Here is a 24,214-nt window from a genome sequence, read left to right on the forward strand (position 1 = left end):
CCTATCTTAGGCTCAGCAGCTGATCAGCACAAGGGCTGTAGATCAGAATTGACTTCTGGCTCCTTCAGACACCAGTTAGATGAGGCAATGCTGAAGTGGTTTGAGGTGTGCTGACTAAGGAGATGACTGGGGACGGTATTTCTGTTAATTGTCAGTTCCAGCTCTCGCTGGAGAATTCACGGTTTTGAGAGGCTGAGCAGACCCCAGCAGGTAAGACTCCGGAGAAAAGGGGGATAAGTGCGGAATGAAAAACTCTCACATTTCCTTTTTCCTCCCTCAGAGCATTGTCTTTGTAATGCTGCCATTTAAAGATTGCGTGCCTATCCGAGGGCTGAATTTAATATATAATGTTGATTTAGGTCACAACTATAAGATTGTCCATCCACCCATCTGGTATAAAGCAATAAATACAAAATCTGCCTGAAATGACAGGCCAGCCTCTCTGCTTGCTGGCTGAAGTGAATGTGCTCCTGTCGTGGTGCGATAGCCTGGCCAGCCTTAGCAGTGGATTCCAAGAATCTCAAGTTTATGGTCTGTCAGCCAGTGCAAACATCCATCCATCAAATATCCCCCACTTATTATACCTAGAAGACAGAACCGGGGAGGCATTAAGAAATGAGTGGCAGAGGGAGATCATCTGCTTTGATGTGTGTATTCTCCAGGCTGGGAGACAGAGAGCTGGGATGGTTGTGCTCCTGTGGTCTCAAAGATCACCAAAACCCCACCTGTGAACATACTTGGATCGTAGAGCTCTGAAATGGTATAGGGGAGATCCTTACCCTCATTTTTCGGCTATACCTTGCTCTCCAGCAGGGATGCTGCCCTTCTGAGTGCCTGTAGCACGGATGTTTTTAAAGTTTGGGTTATTGCTTATTATAAACCAAGAACAGTTTACTAAACAAGGCCTGGGTTAGTGCTTGAGTGGCCCTATGAAGCAGAAATATCACTCAATAGCCAAGTTTTCCAAGGGGAGTGATCTGCTGTGAATATGCTTTAATAAGCTCCTGACTTATTCATTGCGTATCTCTCCCAGCAAGGTGGCACCCTAAGGGACAGCTGTACTCAGGGCTGTGCACATACCAGTTAAAAACCCCAGGCCTGCTAGGACTAATCCTGCCTCCTTGCCGCATTGTGTGGCTGTGTGTCCTCAGGTGGCATCCTCCTTTCTGGGCTGAAAACCCCTAAACCAAGGCTTCTTTGTTCTTAAATGGTCCCTGCAGTTTCTAACACAGTTAAAGATCTTGCCTCTGTGTCCTCATCAAATTCAGGTTTCATTCTTTATGCCCCCTCTCAGGCTCCTTGCTGGGACCCAGTACTTTACAGGTCTCCAGCTTCCCAGCCTGCAGAGTCCCATGGGATAGGAGACTGTGTGCAGAGAAGAAGGAAAGGCACTTCCTTTGGGTGGAGGTCAGAAGGAGGGAGCCTGTGAAAGTCGGAAAGTGGGAGCAAGGGATGAAGTTCAGAGGAGAGGCATCAGCTGGGGGAAGAAAGGTTATTCTTTGGGCTGGACAACTACATCTTAAGAGTACCCACAGGAACTCTTTGCAGAGATGGTTAGCGGTGGATTGTCAATGTCTCTTAAAAGACCTTGCCTCTTAAAAAGCCTTTCAGGGCTCTGTTACTGCATGGACAAGCAATCAGATGCTCAGGGGACAGGTTTTGGTACCCTTTTCCTACTGAGTTGGCCTCACGTCGCAGGTGGCCTCTCTGGGTCCAGAGGTGTGCTAGGGGATGCAAGGAGGGAGCGTTTCCACCGCAAGAGGATGGAAGCTCTGCTCTCTGGCCAGCTCTTCCTTGGTAATGCAGAGGCAGGCGGGGAGCTGGAGGGGGTTTCTGTTAGCCAGTCAATCAATCATTTCCCAATGTTTATTATTTATCCCCCTGGCCAAGCCCTCCCCTCATCCCTGCCACTGTGGGCGATGGGAATTTTTGTGATCCCTGAGCAGCAGAGGCTGGCGGGCAGCCTGATCGATGCTAGCAGCTCATTCTCAGCCACGTGAGAGGAGAAATATCAACAAGGAGAGATGGAGTTAGAACTTTATTAGGAGAAACCTAGGCACGCTTGACTAAAATCTCATGTTAAGGAGAGCACGCAGGTCTTTTCAGGATTAAAAAATACACATATATAAAACACCTTACAAACAAAAAAATGGTTTCACCCCCTCTGTGTATGAGTATGTACGTATATGTACAGGGAACTGTACCAAAGCTAACTACGTTTTGGGAGCAAGGATTCACAATCACTTCCAGCGGCCCCTAAGAGAGGGAATGGCTCAGTCCCCTCATAAGCTGGTCCCAGGCCATTCGCTCACGCAGTCCAACGCTGGGAAGCTGTGGCCCGTGTCTGAAAGGACAGTGCAGGGTAAACAACAGGGAGCAACTTAGCTCTGTTTAGCAATTCTCTTTAAAAGAGGGATGTCAGCTCTGCGGTGAGAAAATGTATCTGGAGTGGGAGCTGCTTACAGACCTCACCCACCAGACTCACTGTGCAGTGTTGGGCCCAATGGCTGCTCTGAGAGGCTGCAGTGGTGGAAAGAGCTGGTCCATGGGTGGTTTCTTATGCCATGTGTGCTAGGGATGGAGTGGAGATGAAGATGACCTGATGGCAGAACAGGGACTTGCTTGAGGACAAGTATCTTGGCTTGCACTGGCTGGCGGGCTTGAGAGAGCAGCCAAGAGCTGAATGATGTGCAGGACCTGGAGAGGACTCTTGCTCCTTGCAAAAGATGCTGAAGTGTTTCGGTGGGTTAGTGAGAGAAGATGCAGGCCGTACCTCTTCTACAGATAAACAGAGGATATTTTTTCTCTCAAGTTGGCAGCTGGCAGCATCCTTTCAGCAGCATTCATGTTGCTTGAAAGATGAGTTTAAAAGGAGGAAAAATCACTTTGATTCCACACGGTAATTCCTCCTTTTTTGTTCTCACAGGAGAGTCTCTATTTCTGTTAATGGATGTCTTGCTTAGAATTGATAAGTATCTTGGGAAAATTCCCTAGTCTTCATCAACTGGTCATCTAAGCGATATCCCTGGGCCCCAGGGACAGTCTGCTGCGCTGACTTAAGAATGAGGAAAGGATTCCAACTCTAGACATGAGGCAGCTGTGCATGGGGGACCACGGATGCCCTTATCTATGGGGAAGAGTTATATACACAGTGTCAAAAAATTCAAGTAGGATTTATTGTATAGGTAAACTGGTATAAAATATCTGGGCTCAGGTAGAGAAAGGGAGGGTTAGAAAGAGTGAGAACAAAGCAGATGAGAGAGTCTTTCTTTCAGAAAGCCTACTGGTGTGTTTCTGCTCCCTGCAGGTGAGAGAAGCTTCAGCTTAGTATAATTGCCAAGCTGATGTAGCAAATGTTGACTAGACACCAAAGAAGATGCAAGGGGGTTGAGGTCCAGTCAGTCTGTTGAATACAGTGTTGCAGTGGATACCTGCTGGGCAGCCTCAGGAGTCTGCTGGCCTGTGCTCTACCAGGCTAAGGAAGGCGAGTCTCCAATCCCTGTGGGTCCCGTGTTGAAAATATGGCCGAGAGCTTCACATCTCGAGATTGGTGCCTCTCTTCAGTGCGTGTGTCCCAGTGGCTGTCCCTGCCTTAAGCTGTGAGAGGTGCTGTCTGCAGTATAACAATGATGTTCACTGAAAAGGAACAAGAGGGTGTTAAAACAGAGAAAGGTTAGTGGCAAGAGACTCGAGTCCACTTTGCAGAAGTTTTACTAAGCGCTGAGACTGCTCCTTCTCATCCCTCCTGGAGACAGGTCACACAGACAAATCATCCGACCTCGCCTTGCTGCTGGCACGAAAACATTGAAGTAGTTCTCGGGGAAGGTGGGTGCCGCACATTCGTTGGCCACCTCCGGACTCTCCACATAGCTGGACTTAATGAAGGGCCCTTCACCGGCAGTATCCTCCTGGCCATGGACCCTCTCGGTGGCAAAGTTGGCAGTGTTCTGCTGGGAGGCCATCTTGTTGCTGAAGGGGCTGATGAACTTCCCATTGGGACTTGACAAACACTGGTTAAAATCTGGTGGGGGAGTGTACATCTGGGCCCTTTCTACTTGCGGGGCGGATTCCAATCTGCCGGGGGCTGAGCTGGGGCTGGGTTTGTAAGACCGGGAGCACCTCTCTTTGGCTTTCTTCCAGCCCAAGTGGTACAACTCGGCCAGACTGAGGAATAGAGAGAGCACTGCCACAGCCAGCATGAAGACGATGAACACATTCTTCTCTGTGGGACGGGAAACGTAGCAGTTGACAGGGTGGGGGCAAGGTGCCCGCTGGCAGATATACAAGGTCTCCAGGAAGATCCCGTACAAGACGTACTGTCCCACAATGAAGGCCACTTCCATGGCAGTGCGAATCAAAATGCTATAGACGTAGGTGTTCAGCAGACTGCCCCTGAGTATGATTTTGCCTCCCGATTCATCCCAGCAAGACAGCTCGGCCTTCTCGGCCGCGGGGCACTTCTGCTGGTAGTATGTATCACCGTTGTTTTTCATCTCCTGGGCCTCTATTTCTGCCTCCTTCATCTTCCTCTTCTCCTCCATGCGCACTGTATGCATCGCGTGGCCCATATATACCAGAGATGGGGTGGAGACAAAGATGATCTGGAGGACCCAAAACCGGACATGGGAGATGGGGAAAGCCTTGTCGTAGCAGACGTTCTCGCAGCCAGGCTGCTGGGTGTCGCACATGAAGTCAGACTGCTCGTCCCCCCAGGAGGACTCAGCTGCAGTACCCAGCACCAGCATCCGGAAGATGAAGAGCACGGTCAACCAGACTTTCCCCACCACTGTGGAGTGTTTATGGACCTCCTCGAGGAACTCTCCCAGGAAACTCCAGTCTCCCATTTCTGCTCACCAGGAGGGGTGAGAAGTCTTGAAGGGAGAACTGGACGCAGCCTCTGTGGGAGAAAATAGAAGAGAGTGGTTCTAAGGAGGGTTAGGAAGTGTCCAACTGGGAATGCATGGAGTGAAATGATTTGTTTTGTGTCAAAGGAAATGTTTTAATTTGACCTGAAATGAATGAGGTCTGGTTTGCTGGTGGTTTCACATCCGCCGAAAGAAATGTGTTGGGTTTTTTTTTTGGTTCAGCTACTAAAACAAAAAGTGATCTTTTTTGCATAATCCAACTGCATAATCCAGCCCTGTAAAACAGGCTGCCAAAACTCTGAGGGTGAACCAGATTTTTTTCTTGGTTCAGAAGGTCCTTTCACTGCGGTCTGCATATTGCATTCTCTGTGGACGGTGTAGTTAAGCAGTATTCATCTATCTGCAAACTGCGCTCTGGGGAATCCTTAATGGGCTGATCCCCTGGGAGATAAGACTGGAGTCTACAGCTTGGTCTGAGCAGTGCTTGGCACTTTCATATGTCGCCTTTGTGTAATACCTGCACCAACACCTGGAACGTGAAGTGCTTGCAGCTCTGGGCTTTTTTTCTGAGCTCAGTGCCACCACTGAAAGGAATGCAGAGAAAACCTTCCTGTTGCCCATCTGCCCCGTGCCCATAGGTTTTACTTTGGTTTTGCAGTGTTGCCAGTTGCAAGTGTTTCAATTACAAGCTGCAAATGTTTTGGGGAGCGTAAAGACTTTGGTGAGCTGTGCCATTCCTGTAAACCTAATCTGCTGTCATGCCTCTCTGAGAGGGAACTGCTGCAAAATCTAAATGGTGGATCTTGCTCCCTTCTCTTTTTCTTAAGCTCTGAGACAAAATTCACAGTTCAAATGACAGAGCCAAAGAAAAAAGCCTCCTTTGAAATGCCTCCCAAGGACCAGCAGCTCCTGGGAACTGCTGTTTCATAGGTGGTCTGATGGGAGGAAAGGTTTGGTGGGCTGGTAGTAAGATTGCAACGTGAGAATGTAGGAGAGCCTGCTTCAATTTTGTTTCTGACTCTGGCAGACTGTTTCTGGCCAAGTCACTTAACCCCCTTGATAAAAAGAGAACGGTGGGTTTAATCCATCTTTTGTGGGGCTCTGTGAGAGTGCTTGAGCAATCATTTGATCCAGTTATACTCACGGTGCTTGCCTTCCCAGGGCACTGCAAAGGTCTCCCTTATGCATGAGTTAAGGGTTAGGTGCTATAAAGTGTGCAGTATTACCTTGGAGATAATGTTCTCCCACAGTTACTCTTTTTGGAAATATCCTTTTAATAAATAAATGAAGAACTTAATAATCATTGTAATAAAATATTAAAAGCACTAGACAAGGTAAATCCCAAAGCCATAGGGAACAAAAGTGTTAGCTCTCCTTCTTTATTGTCTCTTGTCTTGTCCTTAAGAGCCAATTATTTTTACTGTACAAAGAACATCTGTGGAGAGTAGACACTGTTAAACGCTGAGAATTTACTGCAGCAATATCGTGTAGATTTCCTGCGAGCAAAAGCTGGAGAACAGAGAGAGATGCTTGTTGAGGGAACAATATCCCCTCCTCTGGTTATGTACATGATATAATTTAATGTAGCAGTGCCCACGATGATTTATGCCATCGCTTGTTGATACGCGGTGTCCATCTGCAAGGATGCGTGGGACAAAGATCAAAAGTCGAATCCTTAAACTCCTCGTGCTGCTGAGGGCTGCCCTGCGGAAAGGTGAGGATTGCCTGGGTAAGGAGATGGGGCGGTGACCGCTTGCTGCCCCACCGCCAGTCGGAAGCTGTGTGAGGAGAGAGAAGGGGCATATCAGGAAGCAAAGGATGAGCTTTGGCTCTTTGCTGCTTTGGCAGGCATGCTGCAATCGTGCTGATGTAGGTCCTGGTGGCTGTTCAGAGTATGCTGAAGCTTTCATCTGCTGCCAGCCCAGAACTGGAGGAGCAGTAACACAGAAAATCAGCTAGTCTTTCTGACTCCTCTTTGTCTGTACTGGTAAAAACTGGTGAAACTGCGGGTCTGCCTCATCTTCTGAAATGGCTTTGGTGCAGTTACTGCATTCTGGAGAAATTAGCATATGGCTGCATTCTGTGGGCACCAGGGTATTAAATACAGGCAGATAAATCATTGATGGGAAATATTTACAGACAGTTGCACTGAAATCAGGTTTGTTTCCGCGCACCACCCCCCCCCCCCCGCCCCCCCCGGCCCGACACCCCCCCCCGCCCCGAGTGCAGACAAGGCAACCAGCTACCTACAGTTCAATGTACAGGTGTGTCCAAGGTCCATATGGTGTAGCACAACTTACGCGTGGAATATTCCTTCCAAGACAGCATGAACAATGGTGGGTGTCCTCATTTTTCCAGGGGAGTTTATGTTGTTTGCAGGTGCCCCTATTGCTCCTGCTGTTGTTAGATGACAGCTGCCTTTTCTTGATTCACCTTGCTTGTTAGGGTAAAAATGAACACAGTTCTCCCTGGCTGTGCCAAGGCTGAGTTTTCCTTCCTGTTATAAGCATGTGCAATCACAAATTGAGCATCTCCTTCCATCAGTTCTACTATGTGCAGGTAGTTTGGGGTTTTACTATGGCTTGTTTTCCCTAGGGAAGGCTACTAAACCTAGACACTTGCAAATTGTAAAAATCAATGTGTACAGAACACAAAGTAAAGCAAGCATAAGTGCAAGAGGAGTCCAGAAATAAAAAATGTTAATGGATGAGAGAATAACAGTAATTTACCATCACACGTGCACAAAATTTTCCAGGAGGAAGTAAATCAGAGTGATCCAAGGCTGGCAGCCATGAGGCTTAGGCTAGATAATAGGGCCGTTCCCTCTGCCCTTCCTGCTGGCTGCTCCCCTGCACAGGCTGTTTAAAGGAGGGGCTTCCCAAAGAGCCGAATGCCTCCCGATCATCCTGCTACAGCCCCACAGAGAGCTGAGATGGCTGCTGGAAGGGGGTAGGTTTTCATGGGAGAACAGGTTTTGGAAAACAAGGAGTTTCCCTCCTAGAGCAGTGTTTTTGGCTTAGTTATTAGTGAGCTACTCTTGTGATGCCAGACCAAGGGCCTCCTAGAGCAACAGAAGAGAGCATCTAGCTCTCTGCTGCCAGCAAGCAAAGAAGGATTGTTGTCACCTCCTGACAGCTTTTCCTGGCTAGGCAGGACTGCCTTTGACATAGCCTTTCTCCTCAGGGCTTTACTATTCTTGGGAATTTTCCACAGAGTTCCCTTTCCTCATTCCCAGACTACTGTTGTCCCCGCATGCTTTGACCTCTCAGCATGTGAGCATCTGTGGCCTTTTATATTCCTAGTTTGGACTCAGTTGGACAAATTTCATCTCGCTCTGGTGTGACTCAGCGAAAAACACCTCTGGGTATCTTCACGGGGTCTCAGCACCTGATAGCAGAAGGTCTTGACGGCGGAGTCATGCATATTCATGCAGGGTTGTGGGCTCTGCCACTGCCCAGCCATGCTTTTGGCTGTCAGCTTTCTGCTGGATCAACAAAGGAGCTGTGCGCAGTCATGGGATCTTGGCACCAGGAAACGCGTATGTGACAAAGACCAGCGCAGCCTGGCACAAACCCAGCGACGTGGCCGTCCTGGCTTAATTATCACCTGGAAAGCTGTTAAAGCTGGGGAAAACCGAGTATCACACCGCAGGCCAGGCGTGGAGTCCGCCCAGCTCCAGGCTGCCTTGTGACTGCCAAATTCCATGATAAAAATACCCCAGCAGGGACGGCACCTGCCAGTACACCAGGCTGGCTTGCCAGCAATGGGCTGCTCTCCACCATCCTCTTTTTGCGCTACCTTTTTCTGTGGGAAGGGAAGTGTCCGTCGCTCTTGGAGCAGTTTTGCCCATCCTCTTCATGATGCTGCACGCTTTGAACAACAGGCGAGCATTTTGCATCGCTGCCGCTGGCTCCAGCTGGCGCACTTGTTCTGGATGGACAGCTTTGGGGAACAGCTAGGAAATTCACACGATAGAGGCAGGAGGACTGTTCCTGTGCAATCCTCTTCTTTATATGAGTTTATTTCCCCTGGAATTGTTACGAAGAAAGTTTTCCCCTCTTTAGAAGACAAGGCGAGACTATCAGCAGTGATATAAATAGCTGAGCTTGACACTTCATGCTAACTTTTCCCACAAGGAAGGTGACAGGAGGTCGCCATGTTTCTAAAATAAAGTGGAGAGCCTGATTATGACACTGTTTCTGCTCTCCCTCGCTGGGCTCACCTCTTCCCCTTGGCAGGTCCCAGGCGCACGCAGAGGCTCTCTGAGGAAGGCTCCTTTGTGTGGGGGAAGCAGGGTTCCCAGGGAGGGGGAAAGTAACAAAGTCAAAGCCATTGTATTTTTGTCCAATCTGCATGTATGATTTGCTCAATTGGATAAAAATGTGTGTGTCTGATAGTTAATGAGACGTCCTAATGAAACAGAAGGCTGGGGCCTAAGATGTTGTGAAGAGGCTCACACACTAGACATGGGCTGTGCGTGGAGGCCATGCAGCAAGTCCGTCCCCTCTGAGCTCCCAAATGGGGAGGCAGCCGTCTCCTTTAGGTACTGGGCACATGAGAAGTGACAGCCCTGTGCAGTGGGGCATCCAGGCCAGCTGTGGCATGGTCAGTGCCTAGGAATTGGTTGTGGCCTTCCTTCCTCCAGCTGTGTCACCTCATAGCAGGTCCACGCGAGCGTGTGGCGCAAGAGATAGCTACTGTGGGGGTATGAGGACAAATATCTTTTCCCCTGTATTGTCAACTGTCAGGCTGCAGCCAGACCTGAGTGGTCCCCACACTGCAAAACGGGACGCTCACACCTGTAGGCACTTAGGAAGGACACTTTCAGCTCTGCGCTGGAGGTTAGTTAACACTGCTTTGCTATACAGCTGTACGTTTTACTTAAGGATCTCCACCCCCCTGTTAGCCGTAGCCCAGCCTCACAGCATACCATGCAGTGCAGATGCTGTCATCTTTATCTTGCAGATGGTGATCACTGGGCAAACTGCGTGTTCGAAGTCACTGTGTTAGTGGCAGTCTGGGGACAGAGCTCAGGGGTTGTGACTTGCAAGCTTGTGTCCTTTTTTCTATGGAGCACTGCCTCTTAGACTTGGTAATAGCAACACAACACTGCTGCTACAGCACAAGGACATCTGCTTCTACAGACTGCAGCCCTTCTCTCCTGTGCCCCGGGACAATAGTGTCTTGGTGACCTGAAAGAAATCCCTCTCGTACTACCCTTCTATAGCAGGTACACCTGGCAGAACCAGAGGTTCTCTTTTTTGGTGCTTTTCTAAGAGATGAACAACTTGTTATTGCTGGCAGAGCCTGCAGCCATGGTCAGTGCCCAAAAGGCAGAAGCAGCCGTTTCAATGTACATATACAGTGCTCCTTTGTTGCCAGGACCTGGTCAGGAAGCATTTTGGGGGCACGTGTCTTACAACATTAAAGGATGAATAAAATTAGAAATGCACTGTCCAGTGTGGGTGCGATGCTTTGAATTCCAGAGGCTTTTCATAGCTTTGTAACGTAGATCGATGCTAAAGCCCACCTCAGCAGGTATCTTTTTGTTCACTGTTTACTGACATTGGCTCCTTCATATGTGTATACAATAGACAAGCAATGACCTATTAGGCATTTTTGTCCACGCGCCATCCCGCTGGCTTCATATATGCATGCATGTGCTTATGATAAGTTTCTGCCTGAAATAGGCCAGTTCTTTAGTCAAATTTGTAACTCTGAACTGTGCACAGATCTGGACTAAATAGGTTTGTACTTCTTTATGCTTTAAAAAAAAAAAATCTGATGTGTTTGCATAGGTTCTTTTCTGCTTCCTTGGGTTCAAAGTCCTGTGCTGAACCAGTATCAGGGAGAGTGACTTTGACTCCAGTGCTCAAATCTCACGGGAGAGGCAGAGTTCTGTGTTAACAGGTCCTGTCCTAGAAGACAGACGTCTGATGTTTCTCATCTCTCTGCTTCTCCTGAGTTCACTGCAATTTCTGGAAGGGTCATACTGGTATCCAGATCACTGGCCCTGCTTGCAGTTGCAGACAGCTTGTTATTCCTTGATGAGGTGTGCTTTTCCCTTCCTCTCCAAATGTGGAAAATCTCAGAGTTCACAAAAAAGAGAGTGGGTGAGAAGATAAGGGAGTTGAGTGACCCGTCACCTCCTGAACACACACACAACCCTGACGGACACAGAGACACAGACAGAGGGAAATCACTCAACACCTCCAAGTGTGTACATCAGGGATGTGTTACACACAGAGATGACAGTATTATGTAGAATATTTTCTTCTGAAGTGAGGGTGGAAGCTGCAGACTCCCAGTTAGCTGAATTTTTATTATTTGTCTATCCAGGACACCTAATATTATTTCTCCCCCCCTTCTCCGGCCAGGGTCAAATTGTGCTTTCATATATCCAAATATTAGGGCCAAGCTCTGCCTGATGTAGATGCAGGAGACCAAGAGCAGAAAAGACCTTGAACTCAGATGAGTCAAGCTGAGGAATGAATTTGTCCCACTGTGTTTGAAAAGCCCACATCAAATAGTTACGTGATGGTGGTATCCAGGCTTACACTTAGCATGCAGGGAGCACCCTCTAATTCTTTTGGGATTCTCTCTCTTTGCCTTAAAGAAATGTGGGTCCTTAGAAAGCCCAACAAACGTGACAAAACTGGACTTGGCATAAGCTAAATGAAGGCTGACGTGCTTTTTGCTAGAAAAAACCACCAATTCTCTCTCTCATGTAAATGCTGCAAAGAGGCTAATGGATATTACTCAGCTTACTCCTTAACTAACAGGATGAAGAGCATCCAGTTCAGGATTACAGAGCTTGGTGCTCTCTCCAGTTTCTTTATCTTTGCAGGGAGAAGCTAACCTGTATGAATTTGCAGATGATGCTAAATTGGGCAGTGCTGTATACAGGGCAGAGGGAGCTCTGGAAAACAGAAACACGCTGAGAAATTTGGGGGGCTGCTGTAGTAAAACTTCCTGAGCTCTGCTAAGAGAAGCTGATCTTAAGCACTGCTTAGTCAGTGGGGGGAGGCTGGTAGCGGAGACGTGGCAGTGATGGCAGGCATCACATTGGGCCCAATATAGCAGCAAAAAACCTGCCCATGTGATTTTAGGCTGGTTCATAGACTGCATGAGATGCAGCTTGTTATAGTGTTGAAATAAAACAGACTGGAGAGGTAGCGGGAGAAGGAGAGGGCTCCCATTCAGACTTTCCCATCCTTTCTTTCCTCCTCTCCCCGCAGCGTGTCCCTGCCTATCACTTTCCCATTGCTCTCCTACAGTCAAGCTCCCCCCTCAGAGCCTTGCCTCAGCTTTTTGGCAGTTTCGACCGCTTAACTCTCTACAGCACCCAGATTGCTAATGCTTTCAGCTTTAGAAAGGGGAAATTTGCAGTGACTATCTACTTCCCACTTAGTATTACCTTGTCAAATCTCGTTTCTTCCTTCTTTCCAAAAATCTGTAGGATTCTCTTCACACTCCAGCCATGTTGCTATATCCTTGCCTCAAGTATTTAATTTCCCATTCAGGGTGAAGTCTGGTTATAGCTTATGAGTGGATTATTTTATATTCTCAGTGTATGTACATATATATCCACCACCACCACCCCTTTAAAAACAACTAATATTAAATTTGCAAAACCCAGGAGTAAGGAGTTAGGAAATGCTAGAGTTACTGTTCTCAGAAATCTTAATTCAATCTCTTTGTGCCTGTGCCTCATAGCTATGAGTCTTTAACCACATCCTCACATTGTCACCTCATTCTTTGTACAGGATGCCTGCCTTGTTCTGTGCCAGCCTGGCTGGGGCTTTCTTGAACAGCAGCTATTCAATGTTTTGTTTTCTCGTCATTGTTCAGTGGGTGGCCTGTGCCTTATTTACTGTACATTATTCAACTCCAGTTCTAAAGACAGAATTATTAGTTTCCTCATGGGTTTTACTATGGCTTTCATCACAACAGTATCTGCTTCACAATTATTAATTTACTTATTTCCACCCAGAGGTGAGGAGATGGTATTAGATCAACTTTACAGCTAAGGAACTAAGGCAGTGAGAGATTAAGATAAAAAATGTTCATTCATTTTGGAAGCTGTTTGGCGATGTTGCTAATCTGTTTTTTTTTTTCAGTGTACTTAGCACTATATAATGTATGTTCAAAGCCAAGCTCTGTCTGGTTAATGCTGGAGTGGGAGAGTTTATCACTTCCACCAGCTGGACCACATCTAGCAGTCAGATATCCAGAAGACGAGAGACACCGCTGAGGGGGCATTTGTGAAGAAACGTGGCTTAAGTGATTTGCCCCATCATGACAGAGGAAATTGGAGTAAGAAGCAAGAATTAACTCCAGTCCTCTTGGATAGTTTTATCTGATTTTAAAATGGAGACAGTTTTTCTCCCATCCCACTGTTTCCTCCCTTCTTCACCAGACATCTGAATGCAGCCGAAGACCCTGGAGCTCTGCAGCAGTCACCCTTGCCAGACTGCTTCACTTCCCGAGCGACTCTGTGCTCTGACCAGGGCATCTGTCAGCTTTTCTGCTTCTAAGGGAGAGGAGTTTCATATGGAAATTCTCAAGGCATGTCCGTAATGACAAAGATAATGAAGAAAGACGGAAATGTAAGTGTAAACCCCTTCGTTCTTACATTAAAAACCACCGACCCCTCTTTAAAGATACACTAGGGAGACTTAGAAGCATGCATCTTTATGCTCATTACTTACTGTGTGGCATGAATATTTCTTTGTTTCAGGAAAGAGCTGGCATGCTAGAGTATTGTTCATAGAGATCTTCCTGTTGCTTATCAATAGCCATAAAATTGATCCCTTCCTCCCTCCCCCCCCGCTTTATGAGTTCTTAGCCCAAAGATTGAAGTTTCTCTGGTGCCTCCTGGGAACTATTTCTAATTTTAAGCCTCTGTCCTCGTGCCTTATACAATAGCACCCGAGGTGTGGAGCAGTCTCTGAAATGTGCTCCCTAATGACATGGTATAGTGCTGAATTACTCATTCCTTCTCGTCTATTTTCAATGCTGCGAGATAAGTCAGAAAACAAGGACAAACGTGCAGAATGTGTGAAATCTGTCTGAAGGTCAAAAAGAGAAGAGAGGCTAGGGTATGAAGTTCTGTATTTTCTGGCAAGGTTTAAATTTTTCATGTGAAAGCCCGTAATACTAAAATATTGTGATAATATATACTGTTGAGTGGAAAAAAACCAACAACCCCAAATAGTCATAGTAGCAGGAATACTTAACATAGTTCCCAAGCGACCGGAGCCTGATGAGTATTTTAAACCCTGAAGCCTCGGGAATTCTCCTAAACTACTGCTCTGCTCCCAAGGAAAGGGGGAAGAAAGTTAGAAATCTGCACTCTTCTCAGAGTAGATTTTGAAAAGACCAGCAAATACAGAATTTTTTGCCTTCTGGTGCAAATACTGAATACTGTGAGGCTTCTGAATAACAGTTTAACCCGCTCCTAGCTGCACATGCACATGCACACATATATTACATGCATTAAGTTCTTTAGCCTTAAAGAGAGGATCACATAGGCAGCAGTAGGGAAAACCTTTCACACATACTGCTTCACCAAGGTATTTTGACAGGTTTATTAGCATGGAGAAAGAGCTCAATGATTAAGGCTCATTCAGCCTGTGACTTTTGTAGCTGAGGTTTGTCCAGAAATGCTACTTACATGATCCTCTGATGGTTTTTATGGTACTTCAGGGACAGAGGCACTGCCTCAGTTTACCTGAGCTGTTAAAATCAGAGTGCCCCAAAGCTCATTAGACATGACAAATGGCCAGTAAAATGACCGTTTAGGAAATCAAAGGAGTCACCACAGATCAGAGGTGGCAATTAGCAAGCAACCTTTACACTCATTGTGATTGCTTCTTTCCAGGTGGATGTATAGGTTACTATGTTTTCGAGCTGGGCTATTCTCTGAAAAATGTGGTGGCAATGCTAGAAGTATTAAATTATGGACATGTAATTGAATAATTATTCCAAGTACAAAAAGGGGAAAAAAATTAGGAAGGCAAATAAAAAGAAGCAGCAGCTGCTAGTGGGAGAGGGCGTCTGTCCCTTTAGGTTTGCGTGCCTCTTTGCTGAGGCTGCCCTGGGCAGTGTCGGGATGGAGAAGAAAGGCATTCCACCCGCGGTGCGTGCAGTACGGGTGACTGGGAGATATGAGCAAGGCACTTCTCTACATTTGAGTTACGTTCCCAGGCTCCATGTCACAGACCAGCCAGGATGCAATACTCTCAAGGAAAAGAAACTGCAATATTTTGAAACCATCCTGCGCCCTTCGGAATATAGGTGGTTCACATGGACACTTGATAAAGTGTTTATACCCTGAGAGCCTCTCATAGGTAAGAGTTCCCTTCACCACCCTCCCCTGAGCAGCCTGTCAGCATGCTAAAATGGGATCTGACAGAAACTGCAATTTGCACATTATACTGTCTGAGGATACCTGGGGCTCTTATCCTGCTTTCCTGTACATTGAAATCTATTGGTACCCATGTTCATTGCAGGGAGGCTTCCTCGTTGTTTCTGTAGCTGCCTGTGGCAAAGAGAGTTTAATTTTTAAAATGTCCCAAGCTCATTTTGTTACTAGTGGGAATGTTTTGAAGAGAAATTGAAAGAAAAAGTAAATTTCTTAAGTTATTTTTGTCCATCCTTCTTTTCCTGCCTCACTAAGTCCTTCTCTCCCCTCATGCTGTTTTCCCCTTGAGTGTAACAACTTGATCTGCCATCGATCCTTCTGCAGTTCTGTTATTTCCCCCTCATGGTTACTTACCTGATTTCCAGTATCTTGTCTTCTGTCTCCTTTCCTTGCTTTAGCACTTTTCCTTTCTGTAGTTGAGTTGGGCTCCTTGTTCTTCTCAGTTGCTTGGTTTTATTCCTTTAATATGGTGTTCTCTCTCTTCCTCTTTTTTTCTCCACCCCCTTTCTATGTCACTTTGTCTTCCCCACTGCCTCTCTGCCTTTCCCCCTCTTCTTTCTTCACCTACTTTTCTTGTCTCTCCTACCCCCTCCAGCTTAATCTTTCTATTTTCAAACCTAGTTTCCTGTTGTTTTCCCGTTAAAGACCATGGATCTCATTCCTCTCTCTCCATTCTCAGCCTCTCCCTGTGCCACCCTCCCCATGCCGACAGGATGCACTCGCTGCTGGCTTTGCGCTGTCCCTTCCAGTTGCCGCTACCGCTGTTTCTCGCACCTCCTCCCCCAGATAACATGCCATGGTCTAAGCCTTCCTTAAGTGAAACGAGACGGGCTTGCCCCACAGTTACACCAGCCAGACCCTGGGAAGCTTTTTCCGTGCAAGACATCAACGAAGGACATTTTTCTGACTCGTTCAAGCTTAATCTGGCAAAGCAGAGTTCATGTGGAGCAGGGTCCTCCACCTCTTCAAATAACATAAGACTTGCTCTGCTGGCTTGGGCCAGGGGCCCAGCAGAGCTGCAGTCTTCTTCCAAAGGGCACCTGATGCTTCCCAGGAGGGTTTTACAGGCCCCCTTACTGATAAATAGAGAATAACCTGTCTGTCAGAAGAGGTGGTTTTTGACACGCCACCCCCCCACCACCTCCCTGCACACACAGCCTGATGCATGAGCATTTGGGCCTTTCTAAAAAATGCTTTTGGCGCATCAAGTGTCTGAAGGTCTTGTATTTCACCTTCATCAGGCGTGATTTCACCAATCAGGTGCTCATTCCTGCACATCAGGCCCCAGAGAGGAGGGTGAATCAGAGATGCCTTCTGGCTTTGGTAAAGGCTGGTCTCAAAGAACCAGTGTCAGGAGAGTGAGATTTGCACGGAAGACTCTGCTACCCTGAGAACTGGCTTGCTGCGCACAAGCTTTGGCGGGTGTCCCTCCAGCAATCCTTCCTGGGCTAGATATCTCCTATCCAGAACATAATTGCCCAGTGGTCCCTATGCAGCAGCTAGTGTAGATTATGAAGCAAAAGCAGTCCAGAGACTAAAACACAGGGCTGGCAACTCTTCTAATCTAATAGTTGTTCTCCCACTAATTTAGTATCCCCTTTAGTCACAAGATTGAAAGCCAGCCTACGCAGGGACGGTGCTGTGTGGAGGCTACCTCTGGAGGCATGTCCTATGTGGCCACTCTCACTCTGAAGTTAAGAATGCAACTCCTGAATCCTCACTGATGGTTAGTGCAGGACATACAGTGCACAGTAAATTCCCATAGCAGCTTAGTAAACTCCTGGTATGGAGAAACCCATAGCCATTTGCCGCTTCATTTCTAACTTTATTGAAAGGCCTTCTGTGACTTCAAAGAAAATGGGAATGTTTCTGGAGTTGTTTCTCCCTCTTCTGCCTGGCAGTTGTATACCTGTGATGGAATTTCATGGGAAGGAGAATATCACTGTGTTCTTTCGTCTTTCTGGAGTAATTTCCATAAAGCATTATTATGTAAAGTCCTATTGATTTTATGCCAGTGAAATTGTCAAGGACTTCATCCCAGAAGTGTCCAAAAAAAGGTGTTAATAATACAGATCTAGCTCACAGGTGGCTTTGGGATAGGCTAGCTAAGGCTTGTCAAGTGTTTCTCACGTGCTATAGAGAGGCAGGTCCTGCGAGTGAGCTGTCTGAAATGTAATCCCCTCCCTGCGTGGCTGACGCTTTGCTGTCTGCTCAGGGTGATCGGGTCTGATTCTCCCTGCTCGCTCCTTTGTGTTTCATATCCCAGTATTGTTCCTGAGTGGCATACTCATTCTCCTACAGAGTTAATCTCTGAATCCAGCAGATACAGTCTAGTTCTGTTGGATGAATGAGGGAGGGGAGAAGGTTTCTGTCCAATAGATGCATCATGCACGTGAGGTAACTGTTACAAGCTCTTTTTCTTGGTGGTGATGGTAACTATTTGAATTTTGATGCACAGAAAGGAAATGGGTGAAGGCAGGCAGGGAGTCAAAAGACAGAAAGGTGAGTAGAGATGTTGTATGGGTACCTCAGCCAGCCCTCAATGTGTCGTCTCTCCTCTACTGCACCCTCTTCAAGGGAGAACAGAGGTGTCATGGCAGCTTCTCCAGCTCCACAGCTAGAGAAATAGCTGGTTTGCCCACTGGTAAGCTGGGAAGAAGGATTTTTCCTCCCCTCCCCAAGAGGCTGCTATGCAAAACTTGTATTACTTGAGTGAGGAGAGCAAGTGGAAGAGAATGCTCCTCCAGACAGTGGGAATGAGGAGAACAGCTGACAGCTTGCCATGTGCAGCTTGCAGATCTCAGCAGTTTATGATGCTGTGGAACGGATTTTGAAGGAAAGGAGAAATTAAGCCGGGAGGTGAGGGGAAAATAGGACAACATGTACCATCTTTTGATCAAAAGTAAACAGCTTTCTTGGGGTAAGATTCCTGACCCTCTAGGTAAAAGAAACATAGCAGACCTTATATACTGGACTTCAGTAAGGCATATGATATGGTATCCCAGAAGAAGCAAATTAGTGGAGAAGATTCAGCCTAAGAAGACAGGGATTATTAGAGAAATCCTCAAGCGGGTAAGAGACTGACAGAACTGAGACACCAGTTCCCTAATAGGTTGAAGGGAAGTTATCTGTGAGGCTGCTCAAAGATTGCTCTTAGGACTGAACTTTTTTAATATTTGTGTTAATTACCTTGGCACTGAAAGTAGAAATGCTAATGAAATATGCTGATGGAACAAAGCTGGGAGGTATCATCAGGGCAGAGGTGGATTCCAGCACTAGGAGAACTGAAGGCTCTTTGGGACTGGAGTGATTGAGGTGAGGTTAAATGGGAGAGTGCAAAGTCACACACTAGGAACTTGTTGCTCAGAGAATAACAGGAATCTCTCTTAGCAATTGGGAGGTCCTAGCTGGCAGGACCGAGACAGGGAAAGTCCTGGGTGAAGGTCACCAAAGGAGGAGGAACCAGCGATGCTATGCGGGGGTGAAAAAGGCAAGTGAGCTTTCAGGACGTAGCAGTATTTCCAGTTGCAGTGGGTGAGATTAATGTCGTCCAAGAGGATGTGAGACCCCACCAGACCAGAATAGTGTGTGCAGTGCTGCTCACCCACATTTAAGAAAGATATTCAGCCTGGAACAGGTGCAAAGAAAGGCAATGGGGTGATCAGAGGGACAAGACGGTATTTCTCGGCCAAGAGTATGTTTACTTATCAGTCACAGAAGTGACTGCAGAGAGATATTTGAGCTGATTTGAAAATAGATCTGGTACCAGTTTGAGCTTTTCTGCGTTAATTATTTTGCACTGAACTTCATGCTAGTGCAGCTACCCAAAGTAATTAAAACATGGTGTGATGTGCCTGCAGGGTGAATACTATAAGGGAGGTTAGTTACTTAGTCTGGCAGAACAAAGGTTAAGAGAGGAGAGATTTGCTGCCTGTAAATACTTTTAGGAATTGGGGGTTGGGAAAGTAAGTGCTAGGGAGAGAGGAGAGCTACATAAGCTAAAGGACAATGTGGCACAAGAATAAATAGATATAAATTGGCCATGAATGAATTTAGGTTGGAAATCAGAAGGTTTCTAAGCAACAGAGCAGGGAAGGAGGTGCTGGAACAGCATTCTAGTAGCACAAGTGAGGGCGGAAACCTAATGAGATTTAGGACAGAGCTTAGTAAGTTTAGAAAAGGCCATTTGTTTTGTACTTGCCTGTTATTCAAAGGGATTGAACCTGATAAGCCAAGAGGTCCCTTTTTCATTCTATTTCCTGTACTTGCCTTATTGCCTTATCGGAGCTGCTCCCTTTCACACAGAAGCCAGGTAAATCCTGAATAGAGTTTGTGTGATGAGTTTTTCGGCATTGATCCTATGGATATTTAATGGAGGATTCATTCTGTGTCAGGGATTTAAACAGACAAAAAGAGGAAGCCAGCAGAATGCATAGAGAAGGACCGCAAATATGAAGTAGTATAGATGAGAGCTCACATATGAAAGAGCTTCTTCACATAAAACAGATGTTCTTGGAGCATCTGGCTTTACTGGAAGGCTGTTTCAAATGCATGTAGATGCTCTCCTGAGATTTGAGAACTTCAAGACACAGTCTGAAGGGAAAATGTCTTGTACTTTCCTGCCATTACCGAGAACTTTGTGCTTGGGGAGGATATCAGATTTACTGCACTGGGAAATTTCAGAAAAAAACACCTCCCAACAGTGGTTGAGATAGAAACTTCTCATATGTATTTCATCTCTGATACCTGGCCACAGCACTGCACTTATTCTGATTCTTCATATTGTCCCATGCTGGACGGGCACCTCTAAAGCACCACTGGATGCTACCTTCCTGGTGAAACATTTTATCTAAAATCCCCATGCGTGGATATGATTGAAAGGAAGGAGGGAGAGGGAAGTTCTCTGTTATACATTAGACCTCTGGAGGTGGCTTGAAGGCATCCTCCAGCAGGAGGCAAATTCCCAAGGACAGGCTGGGCCCTAGGGAACAGGAGTAGCATGTGACGATGGGCCCCTCAATGAGGGGGAACAGTTTTATAGTCACAGTTCCTTATTTAGTAAAAAATCCCAAATTATTCCATTATAGATGGATGTTTTCCCCTTCCCAGCCCAGAGTACCAAACCAGCACAGAGTGAGAAAAGAGGAAACAAGAAACAGCAAGGTGTGAAATGTCACTGTGTGTCGGTCTCATTTGCCAGTAAAGTTTTTAGCAAGAAAAACTGGAAGAGGATTTCATCTCACTGAGGAGAAATAACCATCTATCCCAACTAAGCATTTGCTTAGTTGTCAGCTTTATGTTACTGGAAATAAAGCATGGCACTCGCATAGCTACTGCTTCCGCTTCTCAACTCTGCAGCATCTCTGAGTAATTGAGGAGTGCTTTGCAAATGATAATGTAATTACAGCTCCTATAAACACTCTTCTTGCTTTACAGGTGGAGGAACCAAACCGTGGAGAGAGTAAAGAATTTGTGCAAAGGATCAGCAAGTCATTTTCAAGCAAGGAGTCCTCGTCTACCTAGCCACCAGACATTCATCTTGTCCTGTAAACTTCCAGCTAGATGAATTGCTGCTTTACAAAAATATATGTATGTATACATATATATGTTTCCCAACGTGAGAAGAAAGAAAAGAACAGACCTTTACCTCTTTTTGCTGAGCCTGCACAGGTAGAGGGAGGAGCAGGTGAAGTTGACTGAAGGGTGAGCTTTAGCACAGCCCCTTGGTCTTGCTGGAGCCCACCTATCTGTCAGTGTTCGGCTCCCAGAAGAGATCCGTGTCTGAGGGAGGACACTCTGGACAGGGTAAGCAAACCCCAGTCAGCTCCCAGGAGCTCAGCCTCCTGCTATGGTCTGACACTGGCTCACTGGCTGGAGATTCCCTCAAGCCTGGAGGACCGATGCTGGGGGAGACTAGCTCCCAAGCTGTTCCTGACATGCACTGGCAGCTGTCAGCCTGCTATTCTTTTAAAGAGTCTTCGTGGATCAGGATAAAAATGTGATCTTACGCAGGCGGCATTGTAAGCACAACTTGGCTCAAGTTCAGCTCTTCCTCTGGCTCCCAGCTACTCTATTTTTATTGAAGGAATTTGGGGCTATCAGAAAGGAAGTCAAATTGTTTTAGGAAAACAATAGAAAAGCAACTTGAAGTTTATTAGCTTCCTGCCCAGGGCCTGGGACCAACTTGTCAAACTTATTAGAGCGATGGCAGAGCTATTTATTTAAAAGGGCTAGCGACAAGACTCACAATTTCATTCCTGTTTAGGCCTTGGTGAAAACAAAGGAAAGCCATAAAATAATATCTGAAGGGAGCAGATGGCTAACTGGTAAATGGTGCAAGTAAGGTTGGCCTGTGAGCCATTCGTGGTGCTCACCAGTGCAGTGGCTTTTTTGGGATTTTGTTATCGAATTAATGCCCGGGCTTGCATTCATAGGCTAGCCCCATCACCCCAAATTCCTTATTGTGGCTCAAACTTTCAAATGGAAGCCTCACACCTAAGATTACAAATTTGGCAGGAAAAGGTCTTCGTTTAGAGCTACTGAAAGGAGCAAAACAATACGGCAGCCCTGCAGAAGAGCCAGGAATAGAGCCCAGGTGTCCCTGATCCTGTTGGACCCCCCCGACTGTAAAAAATATTTATATCCTTCAGAAGCAGCTGCAGTCTGCTTCCCCATTCAGCTACCCCAAAGTAGCAGTACCATTAAGTCACCGAAAACACGCTGGCATGTGGCTGGTGAGAAGAATGGACAGCCAAACTATTAGACTCACAAGCAGAAAGGGTCTGTGCTGCCTGAGCCTTTCTAAGGAGTTTCATCGTTTGCAAGGAAACAAGAAGAGAATAAAGCAAGTAACTGAGAAGCATTTACAAACTCTGCTTAATGCAAAGCCGTCTCCCTTTTTCACAGGGCTCTCTGCTAACTGAGTGTTTAACCTGCTTCCAGGGAGCATATAGGAAGAACTCACCTCTCCTTTCAACGGTGCAGTAGTAGTCTCTAGAAAGTCAGGTGCTGAGAGGTATTGAGCTTGCAGAGCTATGCACGCAAGCTTTGAACAACTCAGTAACCGCTTTTCAGATGAAAGGAAGAAGAGCCCACCCCAAAAATTCTCTTCCTTCTTCTCCTCATTAGCTTAACTGCAAGTGGGAATGCAAAGCTACAGTTTTCTCTGAGGCCTAGGGCAATATTGCATCTTGTATTGGCAAGTGGTAGAAGATCTCGGTTTATATGTTCCTTTTAATTTATCCGGGTTAGATGCTTATTAGGGGGTCAAAGTGAGTGCATGATCTCTGGAAGGGCCTAAGAAACTGGGTCTTAAACTTGGTAGTTTTAATGTAAATGCAACAATCTTGCATTTGTTTAAGGTATTCTTACAGCTTTTAGAAGGTTTCTCTAATTTCTGTCCCTCTGAGATATTTCCTTGGTAAACAAATCAGCCAAAGAAGCACACAGAGCAGTGCAACATCTCAGTTCATTACAGCCCATAGGCGTTTACTTAATTTTAAGTACATTCTTGAGTTGCATTGATTTTGATGAGATTTAATAGCGTGGAAGTTAAGCACCCCACGTTGCCAGCCAGCTTTGCTGGCGGAATTCTGAGGCCGACAGCAGCTAGTCGATATACTTCTCAGTTGCCTTTGCTGTAAGGGATGCCATATGCAAATCACATGACGGTGTTCTGGCAATGGAAAATATTTTATTTGCACTTATTTGGAATCTGTGTCATCTGGACTGGTATCACTTAATTCCAGTAAGTAGTGTTTCAACCCCAAATGTATGCTGTGAGAGACTTTTTGTCAGTCGCTCAGGACCGTTGGACCCTCGGGAGTCCCTGAGGCTGGGATCCTGCAAAGACTTGGTCACATGAATAACTTGATATAGTTACGGCTTGGGGCCATTTGTGTGGGTAAAGTCCCTCTGTGTACAAATGTCATAGGCTGGAAAACGTTGTAGATTGTTGAAGCTCCTGTTTTTTCTACCAGGAGCCAAAATGGTTGCTCAGAAACTTCTGGAATGACAGAAGTTACTAGCCGGCTGGACGCATGGATGCCAGGGGACCTCTCACCGCAGAAGGCTATGACATGCTGCCATGTGGTGCCAGTGCCCATCGCCCAGTTTCTGGGACGTGCTCTCCCATAGTGGGGTTAGATAGCTGTGCTGCTGCTGTGAGATCTCCTAGCTCTAAAGCTTGAGGCTTTAGAAAAAGGCTGCTTCAGCAATATCACCAGTGTGGAAAGAATCACAGGCACACGTCTCGTCATAAAGCAAGCTAGCTTTGCTGTGAGGTGGAAGGACCTCAGCCTGCTCTATGTATTCTCCACAGGGGGAAGAGAAATCAGGACTTGAATCTGCTCTGAAGGCCAAGATCTCTAGTACTTTCCCTGGAAGTCAGCTTCAAGGGAAGAAACAGTAAAAGGATTTGAGGAAAAAGAGACGTGTGCTTGGATGGTGGTGGGTGAAACTGAAAAGTAAACAGCCTGAGTTATGGGAGGATTCTCAGATGGTGCTTATTGCTCCCAGCCAGCTTGTTCTCTTTCGTGATGGTCTGAAAGCATTTCAAGACATGACCTCCTGGGTAAAATTAAGAACTTAATTAATTGCACAAATTTATGAGTAATGGTTCTTCCCACCAATTTTGTGATGTGTGTTGGCTGGATTCTGAAGCCTTCTGTGAACAATGCAAATTACAGCAAATGGAGGGGGCAGGAGGACACTGCTGGCCGAAGCAGATTAGAAGGGTACATTTTATATTAGAAGACCAAATATCCATGCGCTAAGCATGCGTCTGTGGGTGCACACACACACACAAGCTCACAGAACAAAAAATTTCTTTTGCTGGCAAAAGCTCACAAGCCAGACTAACTCCCAGCAATGTTGTGGTGCACAGTGTGCAGGGAGGGTGCCTTACAAGGGGCTTCCCTTTCCA

At 46.4% G+C, this 24,214-nt stretch overlaps 1 protein-coding gene across 1 annotated transcript; it reads right to left on the reverse strand.

Moving 5' to 3' along the window:
- Positions 1–3,756: 3,756 nt before the first annotated feature.
- GJA5 (gap junction protein, alpha 5, 40kDa) lies at positions 3,757–21,206 on the reverse strand. Its single transcript, XM_009586145.1, is given in 3 exon segments — positions 3,757–3,803; positions 3,806–4,897; positions 20,939–21,206. Coding segments are annotated over 2 exon segments (1,086 nt in total). The 5' UTR covers positions 4,845–4,897; positions 20,939–21,206.
- Positions 21,207–24,214: the final 3,008 nt, after the last annotated feature.

This window comes from Fulmarus glacialis, unplaced genomic scaffold (genome assembly GCF_000690835.1).
Source record: "Fulmarus glacialis isolate BGI_N327 unplaced genomic scaffold, ASM69083v1 scaffold31699, whole genome shotgun sequence".
Taxonomy (NCBI): Eukaryota; Metazoa; Chordata; class Aves; order Procellariiformes; family Procellariidae; genus Fulmarus; species Fulmarus glacialis.